The 13421-nt window shown below is 38.1% G+C and overlaps 5 protein-coding genes across 9 annotated transcripts; 3 read left to right on the forward strand and 2 right to left on the reverse strand.

Moving 5' to 3' along the window:
• The first annotated feature begins 184 nt into the window (after window positions 1-184).
• On the forward strand, window positions 185-5718 carry LOC134832794 (DNA topoisomerase 2). The gene is made up of 6 exons (XM_063846960.1): window positions 185-375; window positions 646-2820; window positions 2898-4754; window positions 4817-4942; window positions 5007-5309; window positions 5370-5718. Exons 1-6 carry the CDS (start codon window positions 364-366, stop codon window positions 5445-5447), a joined length of 4551 nt encoding a protein of 1516 aa, XP_063703030.1. The 5' UTR covers window positions 185-363; the 3' UTR covers window positions 5448-5718.
• Window positions 5719-6392: 674 nt separating this feature from the next.
• On the forward strand, window positions 6393-8538 carry LOC134829915 (uncharacterized). Its single transcript, XM_063843208.1, has 3 exons — window positions 6393-6541; window positions 6606-8024; window positions 8090-8538. Exons 1-3 carry the CDS (start codon window positions 6455-6457, stop codon window positions 8471-8473), a joined length of 1890 nt encoding a protein of 629 aa, XP_063699278.1. The 5' UTR covers window positions 6393-6454; the 3' UTR covers window positions 8474-8538.
• Window positions 8470-9466, reverse strand: LOC134829916 (uncharacterized). The gene is made up of 2 exons (XM_063843209.1): window positions 9113-9466; window positions 8470-8705 (listed from the first exon to the last, which is right to left on the reverse strand). Exons 1-2 carry the CDS (start codon window positions 9419-9421, stop codon window positions 8532-8534), a joined length of 483 nt encoding a protein of 160 aa, XP_063699279.1. The 5' UTR covers window positions 9422-9466; the 3' UTR covers window positions 8470-8531.
• A 158-nt stretch (window positions 9467-9624) lies between these two features.
• On the forward strand, window positions 9625-11024 carry LOC134830611 (glutathione S-transferase E14-like). Of its 3 annotated transcripts, none has more exons than XM_063844151.1 (3): window positions 9625-10084; window positions 10199-10510; window positions 10928-11024. In XM_063844151.1, the coding sequence occupies exons 1-3, from the start codon at window positions 9740-9742 to the stop codon at window positions 10967-10969; spliced, it is 699 nt and encodes a 232-aa protein (XP_063700221.1). In that variant the 5' UTR covers window positions 9625-9739; the 3' UTR covers window positions 10970-11024. The 3 variants fall into 3 exon arrangements, with proteins under 3 accessions (XP_063700221.1, XP_063700222.1, XP_063700223.1); XM_063844152.1 differs by having other exon boundaries at window positions 10199-10581; window positions 10928-11020; XM_063844153.1 differs by having other exon boundaries at window positions 11004-11020.
• Window positions 11025-11316: 292 nt separating this feature from the next.
• LOC134830610 (ubiA prenyltransferase domain-containing protein 1 homolog) lies at window positions 11317-13350 on the reverse strand. Of its 3 annotated transcripts, none has more exons than XM_063844147.1 (3): window positions 13213-13350; window positions 12446-13120; window positions 11318-12391 (listed from the first exon to the last, which is right to left on the reverse strand). In XM_063844147.1, exons 2-3 carry the CDS (start codon window positions 12902-12904, stop codon window positions 11759-11761), a joined length of 1092 nt encoding a protein of 363 aa, XP_063700217.1. In that variant the 5' UTR covers window positions 12905-13120; window positions 13213-13350; the 3' UTR covers window positions 11318-11758. The 3 variants fall into 3 exon arrangements, with proteins under 3 accessions (XP_063700220.1, XP_063700217.1, XP_063700219.1); XM_063844149.1 differs by having other exon boundaries at window positions 12446-13134; window positions 13213-13318; XM_063844150.1 differs by lacking the exon at window positions 13213-13350 and having other exon boundaries at window positions 11317-12391; window positions 12446-13079.
• Window positions 13351-13421: the final 71 nt, after the last annotated feature.

Below are 13421 nucleotides of genomic sequence, written 5' to 3' on the forward strand. Positions count from 1 at the left end.
AAAATAATCTAAATTTATTGAGTTTTCGGTCATTTTGTTCTCTAATTTTGATTATTTCACCAAAAAATTGCCAAAATTCGGTGACTTTCATTCAGAAAACGAAAATTCAAAACAAAATAAAAAATTACTTGCTGTCAAAACTGTCAATTTGGAATTGCGCTCACTGTGTTTGGGGTGACGCGAAATTATTCTTTTCAATTATTTCAATTTTCGTCATAAATTAAGCACTTGTGCGGTAAAATAACTAGCAGAATATTTGCTGGAAGTGCTCGTGCGCTCAAATTCGTAAAAAACTTGACAAGCAACCGTGTTGTAAACGAATTATCGATAAATTTATTTGTGCGGAATTTCTGCGGTAAAAAAATGTCTGAGCCGGTAAGTAAAATTCATTTGCCGCCAGAAATGGCGTTCTTTACGCGAAACCATGACCTTGCGCATTGTTTTGTGTGATGGAAAGCTCTTTTCGTCCACTTTGAGACATGAAAATTGCAATTTTCGCAAAATATTTTGCAACAATGACGACGGCCATTGTTAGGCTTTCGTAGTTACACACACACAAAACAACATTGCGCCTGTATGGGGTTTTGTGAGGAGCATACGACACATTCGACGGTTAATGTTTTTTTTTCTTTCGTATCATTGTAGGTCGCAAATGGAGGTGGTGCCGCAAAGGCAAAGGGCAGCATCGAAAAGATGTACCAGAAAAAGTCGCAGCTGGAGCATATTTTGCTGCGTCCCGACACGTACATCGGTTCTGTGGAGCAAGTGAAGGAGACGATGTGGGTTTTTGACACCGAACAAGAACGAATGGTTCAACGCGAAATCACCTATGTTCCCGGTTTGTACAAAATCTTCGATGAAATTCTCGTAAATGCCGCTGATAACAAGCAACGTGATGCCAAAATGAGCACAATCAAGGTCGAAATCAATCAGGAGACAAATACCATCTCGGTGTGGAACAATGGCGAAGGTATTCCCGTGGTTATGCATCAAGACGAGAAAATGTACGTACCGACGATGATTTTCGGTCACTTGTTGACCTCATCTAATTACAACGACGAAGAGGAGAAAGTTACAGGTGGTCGAAACGGTTACGGTGCCAAGTTGTGTAACATTTTCAGCGAGAAATTCACCGTGGAAACGGCCAACAAGAAGTACAAGCGCCAATTCAAACAAGTCTGGGCTGCCAACATGACCAAGACTTCCGAACCGAAAATCAAGGATCACACCGGAGAAGATTTTACCAAAATTACCTTTTCACCGGATCTGGCAAAGTTCAAAATGACCAAGTTGGAAGATGATATTGTAGCGCTCATGTCTCGTCGTGCTTACGATATTGCGGCATCAACGCGTGGCGTCTCCGTTTTCCTCAACGGCAAGAAATTGCCCGTCAAAAACTTCAAGGACTACATTGATTTGTACATCCGGAACAACAGCGACGATTCTGGAGCGCCACTAAAATTGTGCTACGAAAATGTCAACGAACGATGGGAAGTTGCCGTGACTTTGTCGGATCGCGGTTTTCAACAAGTCTCGTTCGTCAATTCCATTGCAACAACGAAGGGCGGTCGGCATGTCGATCATGTAGCAGATGCGATTGTCAAACAACTCATCGAAGTACTGAAGAAGAAAAACAAGGGTGGCGTCAACATCAAACCGTTCCAAGTGAAGAATCACATGTGGGTCTTTATCAATTGTCTCATCGTCAATCCGACCTTCGATTCGCAGACAAAGGAGAACATGACGTTGCAAGCGAAGAGTTTCGGCTCAAAATGCCCCCTGTCCGAGAAGTTTATCACGCAAGTCTCGAAAAGCGGAATTGTCGAATCTGTCTTGTCGTGGGCCAAGTTCAAAGCTCAAACAGATCTCGCCAAAACGAGCGGCAGCAAGAAGAGTAAAATCAAGGGCGTTCCAAAGTTGGAAGACGCTAACGATGCCGGCACAAAGAATTCCCTCAACTGTACGTTAATTCTCACTGAGGGAGACTCAGCCAAAACTCTTGCTGTTTCTGGTTTGGGTGTCGTTGGTCGCGATACTTACGGCGTGTTCCCGCTTCGTGGTAAGCTGCTTAATGTTCGTGAAGCAAGTCACAAGCAAATTTTGGAAAATGCCGAAATCAACGCTCTGATCAAGATCTTTGGCTTGCAATACAAGAAAAAATACTTGACAATGGACGATTTGAAGACACTCCGTTACGGCAGATGCATGATCATGACGGATCAGGATCAGGACGGTTCGCATATCAAAGGGCTTCTGATCAACTTCATTCACACAAATTGGCCCGAATTGCTTCGTTTGCCGTTCCTCGAGGAATTTATCACGCCCATCGTAAAGGCCTCCAAGAAAGATGTCTCGTTGTCGTTCTATTCGTTGCCCGAATTCGAAGAATGGAAGGCAGATACACCGAATCACAACACTTATTCTATCAAATACTACAAAGGTTTGGGTACTTCGACCTCAGCTGAGGCGCGCGAATATTTCGAAGACATGGATCGTCATCGCATCCTGTTCAAGTACGATGGAAGTGGCGATGATGACGCAATTACGATGGCATTCTCGAAAAAAGCCATTGATCAACGTAAAGAATGGCTGACGAAACATATGGAGGAAGTGAAGCACCGCAAACTTGTTGGTTTGCCCGAATTGTATCTCTACAAGAAGGACACCAAAGCAATTACGTACTCGGAATTCGTTAATCTCGAGTTGGTGTTGTTCTCCAATTCGGATAACGAACGTTCAATTCCCAACTTGATGGATGGTCTCAAACCGGGTCAACGGAAAGTTATGTTCACGTGTTTCAAGCGTAACGACAAACGAGAGGTAAATATTTTTACAAGTCTTAAAATATGAAATATGAATAAGGTATGAAAATTATTTAATTTTGATTTTTTTTGTAGGTCAAAGTCGCTCAATTAGCTGGTTCCGTTGCCGAACAGTCAGCATATCACCACGGCGAGCAATCTCTCTGCAGTACAATCGTAAATCTGGCCCAAAATTACGTTGGTAGCAACAATATCAATTTACTACAGCCCAAAGGTCAGTTTGGTACACGTCTCGCTGGCGGCAAAGATTCCGCGTCGCCTCGTTACATTTTCACCATGATGTCCCAACTTACTCGCATCATCTTCAACCCACTCGACGATCCCTTGTTGACGCAACAATTCGAAGACAACCAAAAAATCGAGCCGGTTCACTACATGCCCATCATCCCGATGGTTTTGGTGAACGGCAGCGAAGGTATTGGCACTGGATGGGCCACAAAGATCCCGAATCACAATCCGCGCGCCATCATCGATAACTTGCGTCGCATGCTCAATGGCGAAGAGCCGAAACACATGCAACCGTGGTACAAAAATTTCCGCGGCGAAGTTCAGCACATTTCCGACAATCGTTATGTCACCGTTGGTAATTGCGCCATTTTGGAAGGCAACAAATTGGAAATCTCCGAATTGCCAATCGGCACATGGACTCAAAATTACAAGGAAAATACTTTGGAGCCACTTTTAAATGGATCGGAAAAAGTGAAGCCAGTTATTTCGGATTACAAAGAGTACAATACTGATACCACGATTCGTTTCGTGATTTCATTCGCTCCCGGAGAATTCGATAAATTGTATGCCGAAAACGGAGGATTCCATCGCGTCTTCAAATTGACGTCGTCACTTTCATTGTCCTCGATGTACGCATTTGACAACAATTGTTGCTTGCGACGTTACGATAGCTCAATTCATATCTTGAAAGAATTTTATCCGCTCCGTTTGCAATACTACCAGAAACGTAAGGACTACTTGGAAGGCATGTTGCAAGCTGAATGCGACAAACTCTCGAATCAAGCGCGTTTCATTGTGGAAAAATGCGATCGCACGATTGTCGTGGAGAACAAAAAACGCAAAAATATCGTAGATGAGCTCATTAAACGTGGATACGTAGCTGATCCCATTGCCGAATGGAAGAGACGCGTCAAGCAAGATGACGAAGAGGAACAAGAGGCTGTCGAAGACGAGGGCGCCGAAGAACTCGAAGAAGATGTCAAGCCAGGCAAGGCACCCAAGAAACCCCTCGATCCGGAAGCGGCATTCCAAAAACTCACCGACGTCAAGAAGTTCAACTATCTCTTGGGCATGTCCATGTGGATGTTGACGGAAGAACGCAAGAACGAGTTGCTCAAACAACGCGACCAAAAACTCGCCGAATTGAAGGTTTTGCGATCAAAGACGCCGAATCAGTTGTGGCTCGAAGACTTGGATGAGCTTTCGAAGAAACTCGATGAGGTCGAACAAGCGGAACGCTTGGAGGAAGCTGGCATGAGCAAGAAGAAAAAGACTGCGGTCAAGAAGGAATCGCTCATGGGCAAGATGCGTCAAGCTGCCTCGAAGAAAAAGGGCGGCAAAGACGAGACGAAACCCAGCGACGACGGCATGGAGATACAGTACAAGGTTACTGAAGAAATGCTGAAGAAGTTCGAGAGAGCGGATGCGGCAAAGCTCGGCGGCACAGGACGTGTCAAGAAAGAAAAGGCGGCAGCAGTGAAACGCGAAAGTGGCGGCGGTGCGGAAGGTGATGAATTCGATGAATTTGACGCGTTGGTCGAAGCAGGCGAAAAACCAGCTGGTGCTGCGGTGAAAAAAGAAAAGGCACCCGCAAAGCCACGAGTGAAGAAAGAACCTGGCGAAAAGAAGGAACGTGTCAAGAAGGAACCGAAATCAAAGGACGGCTTAAAACAATCGAAATTGGACTTTGGAAAGAAAAAGGGCGTAAGTAACTTGAGTAAAAATCTATAAAAGTTTTTTTTAATATTTTTTTTTTATTTTTGTAGAAGAAAAAGAAGGGAAGTGACGACGACGAATCTGACTTCGAATCTGGATCCGACGAATTCCGCGGAGGACGCTCATCGCCAGTTGTTGCCCCACGAGAAAATTCTGGACGTCGAGCTGCATCAAAGGTTTGTTTTGAAATTTAATCTTGTTTTTGTTATTTTACAACATTTTTCTCTTCCGATATTTTAGAAAGTAAACTATTCATTCCTCAACGAAGGTGAACCCTCCGACGCATCAGACTCGGAACCCGAAATGTTCGAAAATCGTTTGGAAGAGTCAGTGAAACAAACTAATATGTCGTTAGATGACAGTGAAGAAGATGAATTCGATGCAATGGTTAAGGGCTCCCCACCAAAAGCGGCAGCGAAACAACGGAAACTTGGTCCCAAAATTGCTACAGATGACGACGACACTCCCGTCAAGAAACCCAAGACGACAGCTAAGCGACCAGCAAAAGCGTTAGACTCGAGCGACGGTGAAACACCGAAGAAGGTGAGTTAAAAATATTTTGAAATTTAAATTTTTCATAATAATTTTTGTGTTTTTTTACAGAAATCCCGAGCAAAGAAAAAGAAGAACTTTGACGACAGCGACTTCAATGACTCGGAAGACTCGGATTTTAATCCTTAAAGTGTATGCCCAAACACACAGCACAGAGAGGAAGCAGTTTCATAAGCACTAATTTATACGTTATAGTAGTAGAGTACAACATTCACCGTTAACAATTATATTAATTTTTAAATGGAGAAAAATGATCAATTTGTTAATCATTAAATTAAATTATTTTTCCAAGCTGAATCTTAAAAAGCAACAGACTTTGTCTAAACTTTTAATGTATGTTTGTCATATGATATTTACCTATTTTTATTACAAATTACATTTCTAAATATTATACTCTTTAACAAAATAAATGCGTTTGTGTTTGATTTGTACAAAAAAATTAAATTTCACATTTTTTTGAGTTGTTTTTGGCTCCAAACTTTCTGAGAACTGATCTGATGCTTTTAGAAGAATTTATTTGATATTTCGTTTTTTTTTGTTTCATAAGGATTTCAGTTATATGTTAAATTTGAGCTCAAAATTCGAAATTCAATTTCCACAAAATTAAAAAAAAAGTGAAAACATTTTTTGGTCACGTGGTTAAAAATTTTTTCACCTTAATTTCTTCATCTCATCTCAACTAAGAATTTTTCAATATGTTAAATTTGAGCTCAAAAATCGAAATTCAATTTCCACAAAATGAAAAAATATCAGTCTTTTATAAAATTTTTAGTTTTAATTTCTTCTAAGACGAATAATTTTAATTTAATTTTAACTAAATAAAAAATATGTGAAAACATTTTTTGGTCACGAGGTTAAAAATTTTCTCACCTTAATTTCTTCATCTCATCTCAACTAAGAATTTTTTTTTTTGTTTTTTTTTGTTTTCTCTCTGAATTTTTTTAACGAAATCAGAAGGGAAACTAATTAGTTGTCTCAAAATTTTACGGACAGACATCAAAACATTTAAAAAATCAATTTTTAACCGAACTGACGCCGCTTGTAAACAAACCAATGACATAACCTCAAAAACTGAGCAAGCCTCGTGTCGTGTGATTAACAATTTTATTTCCATTTACCGCATTTTATAGTGTAAAATGAAACGTAAATTACCCACAATCAGTTACAATACTTATTGTAAGCGTCCAAAATGGATTACTTCGATATCTAATCTCCCAGTTGAGGTAATTTATCCAAAAAAATCTTCTTCCGAAAAATTCATACAATTTTTTTTTGTTTTTTCCACAGATGCTCATCGAGGTTTTTCATAAATTATCGGCTCCAGAGCGTCGAGCTATCCAAACTGTCAACAAACATGTCTTTTCCGTACTCAACAAATATTTTTCTGACGATAATTGTCTCGTGATTTCCGGTGATTATGACTTTTCCCCGCAAGGCCTCTTGTATCGAACATTCCAGAGTCCTTTGAGGCAAAAACGAAGCTTTTCTCATATGATCATCAAATCCCTTCCACTGGATCGTGAAGATGCGCTCCCGATTTCCGATTTTCTTGAGCTAGTAGGCGACGAAGTGCAGCACCTGAAAATCGAGGAAAATATTAGACGACATTCCGTCAAAAGTCGCAATTGGATCAGCGAACTAATTTACGAGATCATGCCGAATTTAAAATGTCTCGAGGTGTCTGATGATTTATTGTTCGATAATGTGCAGCTTCCGGCAAGTTTGACCGAGATCAGAATGCAAAAAGGACACTTTCGGATCGATAAAGTGAGTTCAATTCGCAACAAGAAGACGATCACTTGCTTCAGAGCCGCAAATGTTGTCATTTTCATGGGAGATCTCGAAAAGGATTGGATTTCGTCGATTCTCGAGCCACAAGCCATTGAAGCGTTCAAGGAAGTGTTAAATTACAACAAGGATGGTTTCTTGTCATTCGAGTCCGCATTCAACTTTTGCGGAGAGAAAAAGCTATCGACAGACGATGTTATTGGAATTGGAGTGTACACGAATGCTTTGACGTTCGGCCATTGTCATTTCAAAAATCTCAACTATTTGCGACTTCATCAACTTTATGGAGGCACAGCAAACAGTACTGTAAAATCCAAGCCTGTCGGAAACTCAAAATTGAAGAGTTTGAAAATTGCAGGAGAGTTCCAACATTCTGCTTCCAGTCTTGACACCTTCATACAAAATTTTCCGGATTTGGAATCACTGAAAATTGCAAGACTTTCGGTAGACAATGAGCTATTTGCCAAGATCTGTCAATTTATGCCAAAACTCAAAAAATTATCTGTGATGTCTGAACGATCTGTGATCTCCTTGGAAGCGATGCTAAGTGAAAATCGCTATTCATTGAAAGATTTGCCCTCGTTGAAAAAGATCGAGATCACGACAGAAGAATTCGAGGTTAATGAAGTTCCTAATCGATGGCCAAGTCTTCCATATTTGAAAGAGCTGCGTCTCGAAGGAAGATGCTTCCAAAATCAAACAGAAAAATTCTATTTAAAAATAGTTGAAAATTCGCCAAATATCACCAGTTTTCATCTCGATTTTATGGAATATTGGGAAATTGATGTGAATCCAGGAATATTTTTTCCGATTATTTCAAAGTTACAATTGAAACATTTGAGTCTTCCTGGCGATTACTATATCACGTCAAATAAGAAATTGATTTCAAATATTATGCACTATTGCAAAAATTTGAAGGTAAATTTATCTTTTTACATTTTTTTTGACAATTTTTTTTAACTAAAAAAAATATTTTTTTACAGACACTTACTTTGCACGGTTATTACGGACCAGATTTCAAGCAAGAACTTGAACTTTTCGCTCAGATTCCATCGCTAGAAGTAATCAACAGCGAAGTTATGGAACCGGAATATAATATACGACAGATGACACGAAAGGACTATGAGAATCCCAAAGAGTACTTAAAAACTTATGTGACCTCATACAAAGATCAGCAAGAATTATTCGAGCATTTAACTGACAATTACATCCCACTAAAAGATCAAATTCAAAAGCTTCCAGAATTTAATGCGAAATTTCCCGAAGAAGTGGATGAAGTCCGAAAAATTTACAATATCACGCACAATTTTTTGAATCTGGATGAGGTTCAGATGTGTAATCTCATATATAATTGTAACTCGTATTGAACTGTTGTGAAAATTCTTTTATTTCCCAAATTCTATTTGTGACTAAATAAAACATCAATTATTGTGTTGGAGTCTTTTGAGCCAATTCTTCGAGACCTTTGGCCAAGTCTTCCAAGAACTTTTGAATGGTTTTCACCAAAATCAGGCCAAAGGAACAGATAAACTGCTTGAAAGTGGTTTCACACACATCTTTTCCTTCTTCTCGGAAGCATTGCATGATATCCTCATTTTCCTAAAAAAATAAATTAAATTAAATTCTTAATTCAAACTGTTGTCTAAAATTATTTTCTAAAAAGTTTGAAATACATTTTCTTAAAAAAAATTGTCAAGTTATCAAAAATTGAGATTTTTAATTTTAAATTTATTTTCTAAATACATATTTCAAGTTATTAATTGATTTCTCAGAATTCGAAAAAACACAAAAAAAAAATAAAAATAAGATTTTGTGAGTAATTAAAAATTTTGAGAGAAATTCCTGGAATTTAATTTTATTGTAAAAAACTAAAAAAATTTCGTAAAAAAAATTGAAAATTTCCTTATGAAAAAAAATTATGAAAAAAGTAAAAATTTAACTTTTCATATTTTTTTTCCTCATTTGATTTTTGCCTTTAAAATTTTTTTAAAAAGAAAAAAAATTACCTTTGCATTCGGATCAAAACCAACTTTTTCCGGTATAAAACTTCCATTATCGCGCAAATGTTCCGGAAAGGCCTCATTCACGATACAATGAACGTAACACTGGACATTCTGGAATTCTTCGCTTGTGTCGTTCGCTTTTTGCAGCTCATTCGTTTCCGTGATGTCCAAATCCTCCGTCATGTTAAAGTCGATCTTGCATTTTTCGACAATCTTATCGAATTGCTGCTTATCAATCGCTTTAAAATCCAAATTTGCATGGATTTGGACCAAGGTGACGACGAAAAAACAAATCGCCACAGATTTCCACATTTTGCTGTTCTTGAGTTGAAATTTCAAACAAAACTGATGGATTATTATTTATTTCTAGACAAAAAATGATGATAACCTCATAAAATTGCATTAGATGAGAGACGAGAGATCAATGGGCAGTTTTTAAAATTTGAAAAAAAAATTATTGACGCAGAGAGGAAACTGACTTAAAATTCATTCATTCGCGAGAGTTATTCATCAAAACACGACAATCGACGAATTTGAATATAAATATAAACAACAAAAGAAAAAGTCGTCAGTGATATACGAGACGCTGTTGTCTGCGGTCACACACAAGAATTCGATCAAGTATTAAGAATGTCTGTGCCGGTGTTGTATTTCGACAAGCGAAGTCCTCCAGTTCGGAGTGTCTTGTTGCTCGTGGAAGCTCTTGCGATTCCCGTCACCTACCATCTTGTGGATCTCTTCAAGGTGGAACATCTCAAAGAAGACTTCCTAAAAGTAAATCCCTTGCACACAGTGCCGTGTTTGCAGCACAACGACTTGCTCCTAACAGACAGTCATGCCATTCTCGTGTACTTGTGCGACGTTTACGGCAAAGGAACTGCCTTGGAGATCGATGGCGTCGTCAATCGTGCCAAAATCCTCAACAAACTCATGTTCAATGGCACCGTTTTGTTCGAACGGGAGAAAATCATCATGGTAATCTAATCAATTAAACCCCATAAATTACTTTAAATAACTACTAATTGATTAACAATTGACCCGAAAAAAAAGTTGTCAATCAAAGCTCAAGAACTTTTTTCTTTTTTTTAGCGAAAAATCTTTTTGACCGGCAAAAAAGACATCGATCCAAAGGAGATGGCAGCCGTTAAAGAAGCTGTGCAGTATTTGGACAAAGTATTAGCAACGACGAGTTTTGTAGCTGGAGATTACTTGACGATTGCGGATTTTTCCATTGTCGCGTCGTTCAGCACAATTAGTTTGGTATTGGACTTTCCGCAAGAAGAGTTTCCAAATGTCGCCAAGTGGTTTGCAAAAATGCAAGAATTGCCATACTATCAAAAGGCGAATCAAGAAGGACTTGACGCACTGAAAGATGTAATGAAAGAAATTTGTGCTGGAGAGGTAACAGTGAAATCCAGAACTCAAGCAACGAATTGATTTTTTTTTAAATTTTTTTTTCAATCCAGGAAGAGGTTTCTAAATCAAATTTGATCGTTTTGTCCAGAATAATTTTTTTAAATAGAAATTTCGGTTTTCAAAAATTTTTTTTTAAATTCTATTCTAATATTTTTTTTGTTTCGACATTTAAATGTGAATGGTAGATTTTAAAAAAATTAACTTAAAGTTTAGAACCAAAAATTTAATTTTTTTCAAAATATACTATTTTTAATTTTTAATCCAAATAATTTTTAAAATTTTCTTTACGATTTTGAATTTGATTTTAAACTAAAATTTGGACGATTTTAAAACTTTTTTTTTCATGTTCGATTTTTGAATTTTTAAATGGGGCATTGGACAAAACTATTAAATTTAATTTAGAGCGACCAAAACAAGACTTTCCTAATACGCACATTTTTATAATTTTTTAAAATATATTTTGACTTGATCAAAAAAGTAATAAATAGTCACCAAAAGCTTAAAGTATTCTTTTTTATTTTTTTGCTAGAAACTATTTTTTAATATATTTTTTTCTTATATATTTAAAATTATTGTTCTCTGAGTTGATGGTATTTGACACCGTCATTTATTTTTATTAAATTTTAAATTTTTCTCTTTTTTTGAGGGGATTTTTGTTTTGATTTCTAAAAACTGGATGTAAAAAAATTAAGTTTTTCATTCTTTTCTTTTTTAATTCTTACGATTAAAATTAATTTATTGAACAAAAATGGGAGAAAAAAACGCGAGTGAGAAAAAAGTGGGATTTTGCCTGAGTGATTTTAATTAAAAAGATTTTTGATATTTTTTTTCAAAATTGATCAAGGAAGAAGTGTCATGTTACGATTTTAAAATAAATTAAGTTTTCTGTTGTTTTAAGATATTCATAGGATCACAGAAGATATTAAGTTTGATAAGATTTTCTTTTCTCTCCATTGTTGACTACACATTAAAAATTATTAACAAATATTAACGATTATAAACTTTTTTTTTTAATTATTTTTCTTTTTTGTTTGTTTTTAGTCTAAAATATAAAATAATATTATTAATGTAATGATAGAAGCCCAGTGAAAGCCTGTTCGAGTAGTTTTAGAGCACACACTTCTTTAACAAATTTAATACGTATCTTTACTACAATCTATTTTTTTGCACCTTTTCATGCATTTCAACCCATAGTTTGCGTTCGTTTTACGTGAAAGTACAAAAGAAATGTTCTCACATCCGTCCCATGATCGGCAGTCGTGGCGACAAGCAAACCGAAAGCACATACAGAATGCCAAAGAAGAAATTCAGCTTGGCCGTTTGACGCGGTACACTTTGGAGCGTCGTCTCGTTGCGGAATTGTTTCTCGATCTTGAAGGCCTGCGGCAACGTGATGAGTGGCAACAGGAAAAATATCGAGTATTTCATGCTGAATACCACAAAAGTGATGTACGGCGAAAACAGAAGCAATGCATAGAGCACATGTGATGCTGTGTGTCCAATGATGATGGCGAGCGTTACGATGCCCGCTTTCTTGTCGGTTTCGGCGTCGCGCGTATTGTTACTGTGCAAAATGGCTTCGGTATTGAGGGCCAGCGGAATGGCGTAGTAAATTGTACTCCATTCAACATGACCCGTTTGCGACATGTACGCAAAAAGCACGGAAATTGGTCCGAAAATGATGAGAATCAGCAAGTCGCCCAGTGCGATGTACTTCAAACCGATGCCTCCGGTATAGAGGAAACTCGAGGAGAGACCGCCAAAGTACACGAGTGCCAAATGCTCCATTTTAGCGGGCGACAAATACGCGAGCAGCACAAAACCTACACATCCGGCCATGTAGAGAACGGCTCCGAGGAGAACAACCTTCGAAAAAAAAATGTAAAAATTTTATTTGGAAGAAAATTAATCGTAAAATACCTCATCTTTGGACAAAATGTGATCCACCAATGTCCGGTCGTCGGATTTGCGGTTGTCGATGCCCTTCACGTAGTCAAAATACGTGTTAACGACGTTGCCGGCGCAGTGCACACTGATAATTGTGAAAATGGTCAAGACAAAGGTGAGCGGATTAAAGTCCTGATAGCTGCGGTAAGCGATAGCGGATCCCAGTAATGTCGGTACAAGACTTGCGGAAAGTGACCAGGGTCGCAATGCCGTCAGATATGTTTTAATTTTCATGAGCGCCATGGAGGGCTTTCGTGCAGCCGACTCGTCATAACGTCGCTTTACCTTTTCATCGTTATTTGGTAGCAGTTCGTCGTCTTCGTCCTTCTTGCTGCGACTCGTAGCTGTCGTTGAATTTTCGCCGGTCATTTCTCTGCTGCTGACGAATGATGTGCGTACGTTCGGAAGCTTTTCCTCAATGTAATTTGACATGAATTCTCTCGCACGGGGATTTTCTTTGTTTTGATGGCGCGGCACAAGTTTTGCGGGAATTGCGAGCGATAATTTCGTTGTGATCCGTGGGAAGGTACAGTACGTTCTGCGAGACTCTTTGTTGCGATAGTTCGACCTTTCCTCCTCATTCAACACATAATGACCATTAAAACTATTTCATAAGCAGCATATGATCTCGTGCACGACCCTATAACACTACAGCAAAATTTCTATTTTCAGATCAATTGTTTATTTATTGTGTTCGTTTGTGTGATGCACGCGCGGCACACCACTCGCACTCTACTTACAGCCGACAAATAAACAGTTTTCCTGCAAATTATCTCAGAGTTTTCCCCCAATTCCAATTTAAATTATCGACAAAATGGGAAAATTATTTATGGTACTGTGCTGTAATGTTTACTTTTAACGTCGCCACGTCAAAATTGTCAAAAGAAATCCGACGGGGTCTGACTGAGGAGGTGGCTTTCTCATTGGACATCCGATTTCAAAAAATGAT

Source organism: Culicoides brevitarsis, chromosome 2 (genome assembly GCF_036172545.1).
Source record: "Culicoides brevitarsis isolate CSIRO-B50_1 chromosome 2, AGI_CSIRO_Cbre_v1, whole genome shotgun sequence".
Classification (NCBI taxonomy): domain Eukaryota; kingdom Metazoa; phylum Arthropoda; class Insecta; order Diptera; family Ceratopogonidae; genus Culicoides; species Culicoides brevitarsis.